This window comes from Cyprinus carpio, chromosome A10, assembly GCF_018340385.1.
Source record: "Cyprinus carpio isolate SPL01 chromosome A10, ASM1834038v1, whole genome shotgun sequence".
In the NCBI taxonomy this organism is placed as follows: Eukaryota; Metazoa; Chordata; class Actinopteri; order Cypriniformes; family Cyprinidae; genus Cyprinus; species Cyprinus carpio.
In genome coordinates this window covers 17,413,691-17,427,584 of record NC_056581.1, presented here as the reverse complement: position 1 = coordinate 17,427,584, position 13,894 = coordinate 17,413,691, and the positions used below count along the sequence as shown (strand labels likewise).

At 34.4% G+C, this 13,894-nt stretch overlaps 1 protein-coding gene across 8 annotated transcripts in view; it reads right to left on the bottom strand.

Moving 5' to 3' along the window:
- The window catches only part of LOC109097488 (membrane-associated phosphatidylinositol transfer protein 2), a 61,019-nt gene that overhangs the window by 1,301 nt on the left and 45,824 nt on the right, over positions 1 to 13,894 (bottom strand). For 3 of the 8 annotated variants that reach the window (XM_042765573.1, XM_042765575.1, XM_042765574.1), the window contains exons 11-25: positions 13,151 to 13,340; positions 12,832 to 12,951; positions 12,407 to 12,636; positions 11,688 to 11,866; positions 10,542 to 10,712; positions 8,491 to 8,628; positions 6,746 to 6,910; positions 5,721 to 5,972; positions 3,991 to 4,139; positions 2,833 to 2,949; positions 2,638 to 2,754; positions 2,324 to 2,472; positions 2,095 to 2,244; positions 872 to 1,055; positions 43 to 171 (exon numbers count right to left, since the gene is read on the bottom strand). In XM_042765573.1, coding sequence (XP_042621507.1) covers positions 43 to 171; positions 872 to 1,055; positions 2,095 to 2,244; positions 2,324 to 2,472; positions 2,638 to 2,754; positions 2,833 to 2,949; positions 3,991 to 4,139; positions 5,721 to 5,972; positions 6,746 to 6,910; positions 8,491 to 8,628; positions 10,542 to 10,712; positions 11,688 to 11,866; positions 12,407 to 12,636; positions 12,832 to 12,951; positions 13,151 to 13,340 — 2,440 coding nt within the window. The remainder of the gene's footprint in view (positions 1 to 42; positions 172 to 871; positions 1,056 to 2,094; positions 2,245 to 2,323; positions 2,473 to 2,637; positions 2,755 to 2,832; positions 2,950 to 3,990; positions 4,140 to 5,720; positions 5,973 to 6,745; positions 6,911 to 8,490; positions 8,629 to 10,541; positions 10,713 to 11,687; positions 11,867 to 12,406; positions 12,637 to 12,831; positions 12,952 to 13,150; positions 13,341 to 13,894) is intronic. The other 5 variants (XM_042765576.1, XM_042765577.1, XM_042765581.1 and 2 more) reach the window with 5 other exon arrangements.

The following is a 13,894-nucleotide window of genomic DNA, read 5'->3' as shown; positions in this document are numbered from 1 at the left end:
TAAAAACTTAAGGTTTAGATGAGAAACTACGCATAAGGATACCTGACACTGGTGTTGCATTTTCTTCGTTGGTCTCCCTACGATGTAGATCTGTGATGGCGGCAGACCCAGTGACGTGTACACAGAGATGTCCTTAGTGGAGCCATAAGCAGCGAAGATCTTCATTTGTGCCTACAAAAGAGCAAGATGATCTTTAAACTTTACAATTAGACATCTCACTTACATATAAGCCAAGACTGACACGTTATACATCTAATATCTGTCTAAACACACTCCTTGTTCTGTTATGCTCTAAAAATCTTGTTTTGATCACCGGCTGCATACCAGTTAGCATACTATCTGTACTACGATATGGGCAATATGGCCAAGAATGTTAATCACAATATGTCTTTTCACATCATTTGTTATTTATGGCAATATTTATTTGAGTAGTAAAGCATTTTACTATACAGTAGTAATAAATTTCTATCATAATTTCAAGGCAAACCAAACTTTTATTTTGGTGGATTGTCATAAAGAGCTTTGAGTTTCTGTGTGAATATGATATAATGATAGTTTTCATCAAATGGAATGGTGAAATGCTGGTGAAGCGACTCTCAGAGCAGCTCTGGAGATGTGTTCATGTCCTCATACAGTGAGACAACACCACGAGCATCAGGCATGATTTAATTTGTGTAGTAGATGAAACTGCAGCCCTCATTCACACAGACTTTATAGCGACAAACACCTGATTGAAAATGTTATCAATATCATGGATTTATGTAGTTTTTTATAAATATTAAACTATTGATTCAGGCATTGTAAATGATAGTACTGTATCACCCACATCCCCTTGCGCTACAGAAGAGGAGGCGTCTGTATATGTTCTCACCTCTGTGATGAGACACTTGAGGAAGTTGGCTTTGTGTCGGAGGGGGTCGTGTACGAGCCCATCACAGAAGGACACGATTCCGTGAGGGAAGTTGTGCTGTGAAAGCCAGGCCACCACACGCTGCTTCTGCATGTCTGGACGTCCCGTCACGTACACTATCAGGTAACCCAGATCCTGCCAGTGCCTGAAACAGGACCAACCACCGTCAGGAACAGCAAACATTACAAATGACTGGTCTGTGAGTATTAATAACCCTCTAAAGCCTGACATATGAAATAACAGTAAAAAAAATTATATATATATTAGTGTGATACAGTGACAATATGGAGCTCATATTGTGGAGGATTAAAAACATTTTGTTCAATGGCTCAATTGCAAAAATATGCAATTTGGAGCAGATGCTGATATATACATCTTATATGGATGATGAAATTCTGATAGCTTGTAATATAAATCAGTGAGATTTTTATAACAGAATAACAGGCAGCTTACACAAAACGCATATAAATATCAGTTGTCACTCTATTTCTCCGATAATATGACTTAGTAAGATGATATTTAAATACTAAAAGGCCTTTTACTTGCTAAAAAGGTATGAACTATAAAAACTATCAACAGCTATCAATATAATTGCCCATATTTTATTAAATTAAAATATTACCAAACAGTAAAATTTACTATAATAAAGATAATTTTATAATAGTCTTCTTAACATATTTAATTAAATAAAGAATAATAAAAAAAAATTACATAATAAATTAAAATAATAAATACAAAATATTTTTTAAATGATTTTAATAAAAGCCAGAAGAAAAAAAAAAACATTAGAAATTATACTATATTTGCCCAATTTTATTAAAAGGAATGGCTTTTCTAAGATTATTGTCCTTATTTTATTATATTAAAATTTTACCAAAACAGTAAAGTTTAATATAACAAGGATGACAATTTTAGAATAGCCTTTTAAATGTATTTAAATAACTAAAAAGAAAGTGCATAAAAAAATAAGTGTGAATTCTGAAATATTACTACCAATATAAAAGTTCTTCTTATGTTTACTTTATAAAAATCAAAAAGACACGTGACCAACAACCAGATGTTGAGGCCTTTTATTTGCTTAAAAGGAAAAGGAAAGTTTCAATCATGTTGATCATTTAGAGAAATGTATATATCGATACAGTAGGCTTCATAGAGTTTATAAATGAATGAAGTAAAGCCCTCACCTGACCACATCAACCGCTCCTGCTCGCACTTTAGGGTCGCTGCCCATGATGGACACGCTGGCAGCAAAAGAGCCGTCGATGCTGAACACGACAAACTCCGTGCCGCGCGGCAGCACCGTCAGGTAACTGTCAGCAGATGTGTGGTCGCCCCTTTGGACACAGACACCGTTGTTCAACTGATGAAAATACAAGCTTTTACGTGCAGCACAAATGTAGATTGAAGGCGTACCTGACCACCATTTTGACCGGATACACGCCGATGCTCAGCCGCTTGCTCTCGGGAATGGTGTAGGACACCCGGCCGCTGCTATTGGTCAATTCTGTGCTGAAATACACCCACTCACCGGACGGAGGCTGGGTCATGATGTGGATGTCCACCTAGAAAATGGCACAAAAATTAGATGAGATGAAATGAATTAGATAATATGCCAATGGAAAATAATACTAGATTTTTACATTTTCCGAAGAAGGTGAGAGAAGTTAAGGTGGTCTTACTCATTTTTCACTGGGATCTACACAATATGAAGTGTGTAGGGCACTAACCTTCTCTCCGGTCAGTGTGACCATGTCCAGCGGCCCATACATGAAGCGGCCCGTGACCACCTGATTCCCGTCCTCCGTAAACACAGCATCATTCACGCGGTGGTTTGCTGTAACGTTCTTCAACACAAACACATTTTTACGTTAGCAACATTCTCATAATGGATTTAAGAGTAATCTGGGAGTTGCCCGTCTTACCCGGATCTTCACATGGGTCCTCTTCCTCACCCACTTCTCCCGCGGTTTGGACGGAGTGAATTCTGACACCTCCTTCCCATGTAGTTCTAAAATACTGGAGTTCTCATGCCTCATAACCTGAGAGCCAGATAAATTGCCATTACATTAGGAATTGCTTTTGTAGATAAATATAATAAAATTTTATAGAATTCAAATAGAATATATGCACTAATAATTAACAAGTCACATCCCAAATCTGTACATCAATTTCATAATTAGCAATTTTTGTTTCTAGCTGAAGTGTCACCAAAATGCAAATAATAATTTTTGTATTGACTTATTTTTGCAATTAGATTTTTTTTTTTTAATTGATTGGCAAAGTATTTTTTTGCATTAAAATATTAACAACTTTATTAAACACAGTTTAATATAATGAAGCTACCAATTACATAATAGTCTTTTAAACATGTATTAATAAAAAATTTAGTGATTATAAAATATTTTACTAAATGCCAGAAAAAAAAGAAAATAAAAAAAAAACATTAAAATGATATGTGCCCAGTTTTATTAAAAGGAACGGCTTTTCCAAGATAATTGCTCTTATTTTATTACATTAAAGAAAAGTTTAATATAATAAAAATAAACATGTTGTAATAGTCTTTTAAACATATTTAAATAACTAAATTAAAATGTATAAATAAAAATAGCATAATACACAATTGAAATAATAAATACAAAAAATAAAAACATTAGAAATTATATTATTTTGCCTAATTTCATTAAAAAAAGGAAAGTTTTTTCTAGGATAAATGCCTTTTATAAAATGTTACCAAAAATATTTTAATATAATAAAGATAACCATTTTATAATAGTTGTTTAAGACATATTTAAATAACCAAATACAAAATGTATTAATAAATGAATAAATAAATAATAAATACATTTATTTTAATAAAAGCTAGAAAAAAACATATTATATTATATTATGTTATTTCATTACTATCAACTATGGACAATTATCCTAGAAGAGCCATTTAGGAATATTCAGAGTTTTTTTTTTACTGCATGCTTGCAATGCACTGTGTACTTGATAGTGGATGTTTCTGGTTGCAAATAACCCTGAAACTTTTTTAAGCAGAATTCATATTTCATCATTTTAAACCATACGGTAATCTTCACCTGTCGGAGCAGGAAAGACACAACGTCCGTTGATTCCCAGTAGGAGGCGTGAAACAGGTGAGGTAGAGCCACGGTGGGGAACGCAGTCAGAGCATCAGGACAATACAGGGCGAAATCAATGCGCTTCGTGCCCCACCAGCGAGCAGCGACTGCAGGAGAGACGACACGGGACCTTCAGTCATGCCTGTCCAAACCATTACCGCTACAACAGCAGCTTCAAATACCATTACAGATTTCTGTTTCCTCTGTACATAATTCATGAACGTTTCAGCTGCTGGTTCTAGGACAGGACGAGGACATGTGATGCAGGATTGCTTCAGGGGCTCAAAAGGAAGTAAAGAAATGAAAAGTTGTTGTTTTGTAATGTGCACTGGGCCGTGCGAGGCTGTAGTGCACATCTCTTGACCCATTGCAAAAACACTCAAGAACACAACCCTATTTTTGGTTTGTAATTCTTAGAATTGGGGTTGAATGTTCTTGAATGGCCTCCAGTTCTCTACAAGTAGGTTTGGGAATCGAAAACCAGTTCTTTTTTAAACTGGTTTTATTTTGACTGGGAAGAGTGGGGGTTGTGAATAAAAACAATTAACAGATAATGTATCCTTGTATTGCGACATCCTCACTGGTTGCACGTAACAACAAACCTACAGTGTGAACAGTGCAGTTTGATTCACAAACAAATGACTTTTATGAAGTAGTTCTTTTAAATAAATCAGCAAATCAGTTAAAAACAAATTCAGACTTGAAATATATGGTATTTTAAAAAACAGTAAGAATAATTGCTAATAAACATTATGCAATAAACAATTTTTGCACTACAGCAAAATTAACAATTAATGTACCCGATCTATACGCAAATGTGATAATTATGTGCATAATAATATGCAAATAATATATTTTGTAATTCATTTTTTTTAAATGAGTAATAATAATAATAATAATTTTGTAAGACTAATTTTAAATACAAAAAATAATAAAAACAATTTATGCACTACTGCAAAATTAACAATTCATGCCCTTAATATTTTTTTTTTTTAATTGGTAAGACTAATTTTAAACAAAATTTAATTTATGCACTACCACAAATTTGCATGAATAATATATAATATCATTAATACTATTATTTGCATAATGTTAAATTGTTATAATAATTTTGTATTTTTTTATTACAATAAAATGTTACCAAAAAGAGTACATTTTAATGTAATAAAGAATTTTTAAAAATATTTAAACATTTTAATTTTGAAATAAAAATGAATTTTAATTTAAAAATAAGAGTGTTTTTTTTTATGTATTTATGATTATCTGCTTCCCCCAAAATACTAAAAAAAATTGTTAAGTCGAATAGGAATCACTAAATTCCTTATGATTCCCATTATTATGTTTTAGCGACCGCTAACAGAAGACACACACGCCATAAGCATGATGCACAGCCAGATAATGGGAGCAAGACAAGTCAACATCCTTCAAAGCATCTTCAGAGGGTTTTCATCATTCACAGCAAACCCAGAGCGGCTCAGGACTCACGAGATGAAGAACCAGAGCGCCAGCGCTGAGCTTTAAAGGGAAGGGCCATGAATTCAAAAAACAAGCTCATCAGCAAGAAAACAGGCTGAAGATTTGGGCTAAAACAGGAAGAAGGAGGGATTGCAGGGAATGCAGTAATGGTAGAATCTAACGCAGGCAAACAGGAGAGCGGGTGACCGGACGTCTACCCACGCTCCAAGTACCTTGCTCGATGTCCAGCGGGACACATGGAGATGGCGGGTCTGAGGCGAGCGAGGTTGAGGGCTCAAAGCCTCGAGAGACGCTCTGCTCTGAATCATCCAAACAGCTGGAATCCTGCCTTTCTACCTGCTGCTTATTTGGCACTTTGCTGGGTTTGGGGGAGGGGCTTCGGGAGCCGCTTTTATTATAGGGAAGCGGCAATTGGGACAAAAGTCTGAGCTTTTTGGAGAGACTAAGTTGGCATGCTTGCACTACTAGAGAAAAAAACAACATCAAAACAACAGTAGTCATAAGATGAACAGGATATGTGTGATATTTCCCAGCTATATCTGCAGCACTGGAAACAGTGGAAATTGTGGCACACTAGCATTCAAAAGTTTGGGGCAAGTTTAAAAAAAACAAATAAATAAAATAAATTAATACTTTTATTTAGTATAGACTCATTAAACTGATCAAATGACTTTTTATGATGTTACTATATATATATATATATATATATATATATATATATATATATATATATACATATGATACTGTAATAATTTTATATTAATGATAATAATACTACTACTAATAATAATATGGTAACACTAATTTTAAACAAAAAAATAAATAAAAAAACAATTTATGTACTACTGAAAAATTGACATTATTAATTAAAATTCATGCCCAGTGGCTGCTGAAAATTCGTCTTTGCCATTATAAGAATAAATGACATTAAAATATATTCAAATAGAAAAGTTACTTTGAACTGTAATAATATTTCACAATTTTTGATCAAATAAATGTAGCCTTGGAGAGCATTAAAGAGTTTTTTCAAAAACATAAAAAAATTATAAAAGATTCCAAACTCTTAAACTGTAGTGTGTATATTCATGTATTAATTTATTCCATATTTAAGGCAAATGAAATGTGTTTTTGGGTAAAAACACCAATTACTTAATAACTTCACTGCTGCAATATGATATAGCTGATATGTAGATCACTGTATTCTTCTAACCGAGTGTGTGTGTGTGTGTTAACTTACTGTTGGCGATGTTGGAGGCGGTGTAACTGTCCGCTAACCCCGACACCTGGCTGGCGATGCTGGTCTCACTGGCCCTGCGCGCCCCGCGGAAGGCTGGAATGGATGCCGGAGACGAAGGATTGGAGTGATCCGCAAACATAATGCTGTGAGACTGCATCACGTCCGCTGTGAAGAGCAAAACCAGCAATTACTCGCAGAGACCAAGGACTGACAGGGAAATTAGGGCCTAGAAATCTTTTTCAGTACTGGCTACATCTCTGTTCTAAAACCTAGTGAGCTGCCTATCTAGTCAGCAGTCCATCTAGAAGGCATGACAGGTGCGCTCACTGGGCAGCATCGAGATCTCACTAGATTTTGGAACGGAGCTAAAATGATAAATCATTATTCATTTGTAAAAAAGCTGTTTGATTCAACATGATGAAAGGGAGTGAAAAGAAGAGCAAAACACAAAACCAGAAAAGAGAAAAAAGTAGTAAATACTGCCCCCCGAGTCCATGTTATTTGAAGACCTCAGGGGGCATTATCTACCAAATACACATGCATCCCATCATCAGAATCAGGATTTGTCATGAGTCAAGATGCTTGAATTTAGATTAGTCTCATTATTCTTGCTGTATTGACATTTTAAAGGTGAAGTGTGTCATTTCTATAGCATTCGCGGCAAGATATGGAATTGCAAAAACACTGGTTTCCAAACAGGTTCGCCAAACACTGCCCATAGTTTGACTGTTGTATATTACACCAAAATCAAAAGAAATAAATATTTCAAAATTTAATGTCCATTATTTTTTATAAAATTAAACATTCCTTTTCTAAAAGCACCCCCCTCCCCTCAAAAAATAGATTATAAATATAACATAATATATTATGATATAATATAAACAAAAATAATTGATGAATGATATAAAATAAATTATTTTTATATAAAAAATAGATTTCTAATATATATATATATATATATATATATATATATATAGTATATATATATATATAGTGTATAAATATATATGTGTATGTGTGTGTGTTGTGTATTATATATATATATATATATATATATATATATATATATATATATATAATTAAATAATTAATATTAAGCATATTCATTTCTAATTCACATTACTCAAAGGTAAACAATAAGTAAATAAATATAAAAAATACATTAAATATGTAATGAATATTATATATTTTCAATATAATTTTAAATAATTGGTGAATGATATAAAATAATAAAAATACAATACACACACACACACACACACACACACATATATATATATATAAAGTTACAGTGTTTATTTACTATAAAATAATGAATCTAATAAGAGAATTGTAATTGTTATCATAATCATAGAGAATAATAAGGAATGAAAAAAAATTATTGGGGGCAAATGTATTATGATTTTTCTTTGAGTTTGTGGTGAAATGTATCACTCTTTTAAAGTCAAACTATGAATGGCTTATAAATGTGTCCACACTAAATTCAAATGAAGTTTTTTTCATATTGACAAAATACACACACTGATCACACTTCACCTCTAACTTCAATACTTTCAGTTCCACATTGCAGCATCCAGTGGAAGGAAGTCAGTCAAAAACCGACAAGCCCAAATCAGAGAATTAATGCTAGAGCAGACACACAAACACAGCTTATGTGAAATGAAGGCACACGCCACACAGGGGTGACACACATAACGGGTGTTTATGATAAAAAGAGATGCAAGAAACCAGGAACGGCTACACACACTCGGCGGGGGCCGGCGTGGCTTGCCAGTTGAGCACAGGGACGGGAAAGGAAGTCTCGCTGATGCCATCCTGACAGCGCTGGGCGGCACAGCTCACACTCTCCAACAGGAGGTGAGGGTTACTCTGGATGGTTTCCACTGCCACATGTCAAACCCAGCGGCATGAGGGACGTGGAGACATGAGAGCGACGGGAAGGGGAGAGAGACAAAGAAACAGAAAATAAAGACAAATGACAGACAGAAATGACACGAACCGAGACACGAGACACGAGACCAGCAGTCGTGAAGCAAACTCACGACAGAACTGCAGTGATGGACGATGCTCTTTTACAAAGTGCTGCTTTACACTAAACCACTACAATATCTGCTGGAATACACAGATGATCACACATGGGCCCCATTTACACTGGTAGTAAAGTGTCATGAAACCCCCCTGGTTTAGCACCGGTCTTTCACACCTTAGATTTGAAAAAGACTCCAGAAATGGGTGTGTGAAGCGGAGAAAAAGTGGGAACGAAGAGAGTGGAAAGAGGGGAGAAAACAAATAATAAAACACAGACCTACAACACACTCATTATACAGACGTTTTAATGTTGAATTTTTATTAGAGTTTGAGTATAGGTAGACAACAACAGAGGTAGGAGCCACCTTGATATATTTAAAAAATATAATAATAATGATAACGAACTCTCAAGAAATCTTATCATTAGAGACTACTAACAACGATCATGAACAAATCAACTATGTTCTGATAAATTATTTTTTGAAATAAACATCACCAGAGGTATAGGTCTTTATGAAAAATTAAGAGGAACATTTAATATTTTGACACACATCAGTTTGAAATAGAAAGAATAAAGGCATAGTTCCTTTTTTCTTTTACTTTTCTTTGAATTTGAAATACTCTTCTATATCATCACAAAAATCATGTTCATGATCAGATGTACAGCTGTATCTGTGTCCGTATTTGCACATTTCATTTGAAGAATTTGTTATAAAAATTTGTTATAAAAATTGTTGTTTGCAATATTGTTGTTTTTACTGATGTGCAACCTGTACATATATGTTAACATCTCAAAAGAAAGGGTTTTTAGGGTTTCATGAGCCTTTAACAGCCACAAATCAAGCGCAAACCAGGTCCAAATGTTCTGTGATCCATCAGAAATGTATGTGACCTCATTGCATTTGTAGTATAAACGCTACTGTTATTTGTCAAAATGCATCCTGGACAAAAAACTACTCACCTGCCATCACCAGTTGGACTAAAACAAATATGTGAACTAGACATTTATGTGCCGCTGTCTGGGCTTTTTTTTTTTTTTGCCATATTTTGCATTTTTAATCACATGCAGTCAGACAATACATAGTGAATGATGTATGCAGCAGGGATATTATAGAAATCATACTAAAACTAAAATCATAAACAATTTTTGTTACATGAAATAAAAATAAACGTCACTGAAATAAAATAATTTTATTTCAGCGAATTGCCAAGCCAACATTTCTTATTATTTAGTTTCCCTTGATGTACTAAAACTAAAACTGTAAAAAAAAAAAGAGAGAAAAAAGATGTTTATATATCTATATATATATATATATATATATATATATATATATATATATATATATATATATATATATATATATATATATATATATATATTTTTTTTTTTTTACAGTTTTAATTTTTATATATATACACGTTTAAAAAAATATATAAAACTAAATAAAAATGATACAATAAAAATACATCACTATTAATAAAACCTTAACTAAAATTAAGATATAAAATATATATATATATTAATAAAAAATATGAAACACAAAAATATTAATGAAAAATATAATTGTATCTCAATGCAGTCATAAAACCAGGGACCGTCCAACCAAAATCCAATCACTAGTGGTTAGAGGAGACTCTCTTGATATGCATGTTAATACCAAGTAAATAACAACAACGTCTCTTGCAAAACCACTGGTGATCAGATCACTGGAGATAGATATTAGCAGCAGGTGGAATCCTGGTCATTGAGAAATCTCTCCACTCTTACCCAGCAGCGCTGACTGGCCATCACCCAGCGGGAAGCGCTGGTAGCGCGGCACACTAAACGGTGGCATCAGGTGGAAGCGCTTCTCCAGCAGAGGCTCCAAACGTGAGGCGGAGGGATCCGCCGGGTGGAACAGGTTGTAAACCTGCTGGCACGCTGGACGAAGATGAGCCACTGTAGGAGGGAAGAATAAAAAAGAAAAAAACGAAATGCGTTAAATTGATCTAAAATTCTGGTATGTGTTTTGTTTTTTTTTCTCAGCTAGTTCACTCAAAAGTTTAAAAGCTAGGGGTTGGTAAGATTTTTTTTTCTCCACGTTGATAAGAAGCCTCTTCTGCTCACCAAGGCTGCATTTATTTTAATGAAAAATACAGCAAAACAGTAATATTGTGAAACATTATTACAATTTAATATAACTGTTTTTTATGCTAATATATTGTAAAATGTCATTTATTGCTGAGGCAGATCTAAATTTTAAGCATCATTACTCCAGTCTTCAGTGTCATATGATCTTCAGAAATCATTCTAATATGCTGATTTGCTGCTCAAGAAAAATTTCGGATTATTATCAATGTTGAAAAAAGTTGTGCTGGCTAATTTTTTTTTTAGTAAATACATTTACTTTTTCAGGATTCCTTGAGGAATAGAAATTCAAAAGAACAGCATTTATTCATTTATAAAGCATTATTAATGTCTTTACTGTCATTGCATCCTTGCTGGATAAAAGTACTAATTTCTTAAAAGGGAAATCTTCTGAACAGCAGTGTACTTTCATTTTTTTCACCATAAACTAGTTAAAAAAATAAATGTTGCAGTTTATGTTATGGCTTCATTATTTCATTCGACATTGATCCTTGTGTTTGTTTTGTCTGATGAGCTCAACATAACAGATGTTAGAATGGGAAACTCCCGCTTCCTAGCCCTCTAAAACAATCGCTCATAACCTGCCGGGAACTGATTTAAGTTGCTAATCGGATTAATACATTTGAAGCCTTTAAAAGATTTGAAACACAGGACATCAGAACAAAAGAGATTACACAGTCCGGGTAATCCATCAGAGGAAGTCACACTTCAAATGATGGCTTTGGCATCCAGTCCGCACAGTTCATCCACTAGAAACTAAAATAAGAGTATTCAAGGTCAACATACCGTCCAAAGAAGGGACAACGGTTTTCCTCAGAGCGAGGACCAGGCCTAGCGGAGAGCCGAAGAGGAAGAAGTCAGATACTTCGAAGTCAAACTTTCCCAGAGCACCTCCTCCCTCTAGCATGGTACTGCTGCTGGACCGGCGAGAACCCGGATCATTCCTCAAAACGCTGGAGTGCAGACTACATACACACAATTTACATAATTATTTATTATTATTATATATTTTTAGAATGGTTTTAACTATATTATTACAACCACACCGATATAGAAATATCAGGAAATGTATAATCTGAAACTATTGCATAGTTCATACTTAATATTTTAATTTTCATTCAGATAAATTTGCTAAAGAACCATTTAGATTTTTGAACCACTTTAACGGATTCATTTTTGACCACTTTGACTTTGATTCATTCAGTCAGTGTAATGTAATTTATTGTAATAATGAAATATTTACTATATTTTTTTCATGAATTTTACATTCATTTAAAATTTTTACTTTTATTTGTAAATTTACAACTTTTTTCAGGTATTCCATGATCGTGAAAACACTTTTACAAAATATAAATAATATATAATAACATATCTACATTTTTAAAGCATCTTGTATTTTTTACTTTTGGGATATATTGTTTGGAATATAAAAACAATCCCCAATATTATGTTAACGAAATGGTAATATCGACCAATTCCATGATAAACTGTCAGCTGTGGCTCACCTGGTCAGGAAGGCCTGGTGCTGTTTGATGGTGTCGAGCTCGTAGGTGGAGGAGTCGCTGCGTTTGCGGGGCAGCTGTTTTTTGGGGTCGTCCGGACCGCTGGAGCGAGGAATGTCTATATTACTGCGGCTGAGGTGCCGACTGCCCTCCAGAGTCAAACCCGAGCCCGAGCCTGAACCCGAGCAGTGAGTGCTGTTTATAATGATCCCCGGTGACAGAAGGTCATTGTCCTGCAGAGGAAGCAAATGAGTGATTAGTATTACAGCGGTCAGCACTTTTCTTGCATTTTTGTATTGAAAGAGTTTGATGTATTACAGTAAGTGTGACACTTTCAAATACAAAGGATGCAATTTGTCTTATCTGTTATGTTGTGATTTATTAAGGGTAATTAATCACTGTCTTGTTGTTTGTGTGTGTGTGTTCACCTGGACACTAACAATGCTGCCGCGTCGGCTGCTGTTTTGACTCTCTGACACGGTGATGTTGCTGCTGCAGAGAGCATCAAATCCCAGAATGCCTCCCACACAGTCACCAATCAGACACACCTGCACAGACACGCATTACATCACACACAGAGAGTCGTGTGCTGGGCAATGAATGAGGGAAATGACAATTTAAAAACAACATTCACAACACTTCCATGATGTGACGCATAATGTCACTGTTGCTAGCATGAATTATCAAATTGCTTGCATGTTTCCAACATGATTTAACACATTGCTAAAAAAAAAACAAAGTATTGACCTGTCCGGTGAAAGTGGCTCCCTCCAGGGATCTAATGAAGTCACCGTAGACCTGATTGGCTCGCACTATGACCGTTGCCACGGCGTCCTGGTACTGTGGTGCAGAGGTGGCCAATAGGGGCAGGGCGGCCAGAGGGATGTGATCCTGACTGTTGGAGAGGCAGCCTTCGTCATAGCTGTAGGGACTCAAACTGTGTCAAGGACGCAAGAACAGAGAGCATGCTGGGTCATTACGAGCCACAAACAGTCTTATACACTGGATTAGCACACAGGACGGCATACTACCATACTAGTCTTTCTGCAGCATTCATGCAACACTCATATGATCTACTGCATTTACCAAAACGTGCAGTTTACCTTCAGAACGCACAGCACTGAATACTCTATCCCACAATGCAATGTGTTTTCAAAGGTGTAATGGATTAATCAATATCAAAAGCAATTTAACATCTTTTTTCACTCCTTATCCGACTGTACTGCGAAAAAATAAGACATTTTACACAAAACTGGATGTTTGGGAGTTTTTTTGCTAACTGGTAAAATGACAACTGGATGTTACTTATTGAATTAAACATGTTATACCGTGTCATTGACAATGTAGCATACTATTTAAGTGATTTATATATATGTATTTAATTTTATAACTTTCAGATCTGATGCAAAAAAAAATAAATAAATTTTTGATCTGTTTAATAAATAATAATAATACAATTTTAATTTGTATTTTAAATATTAAAAAAATTTA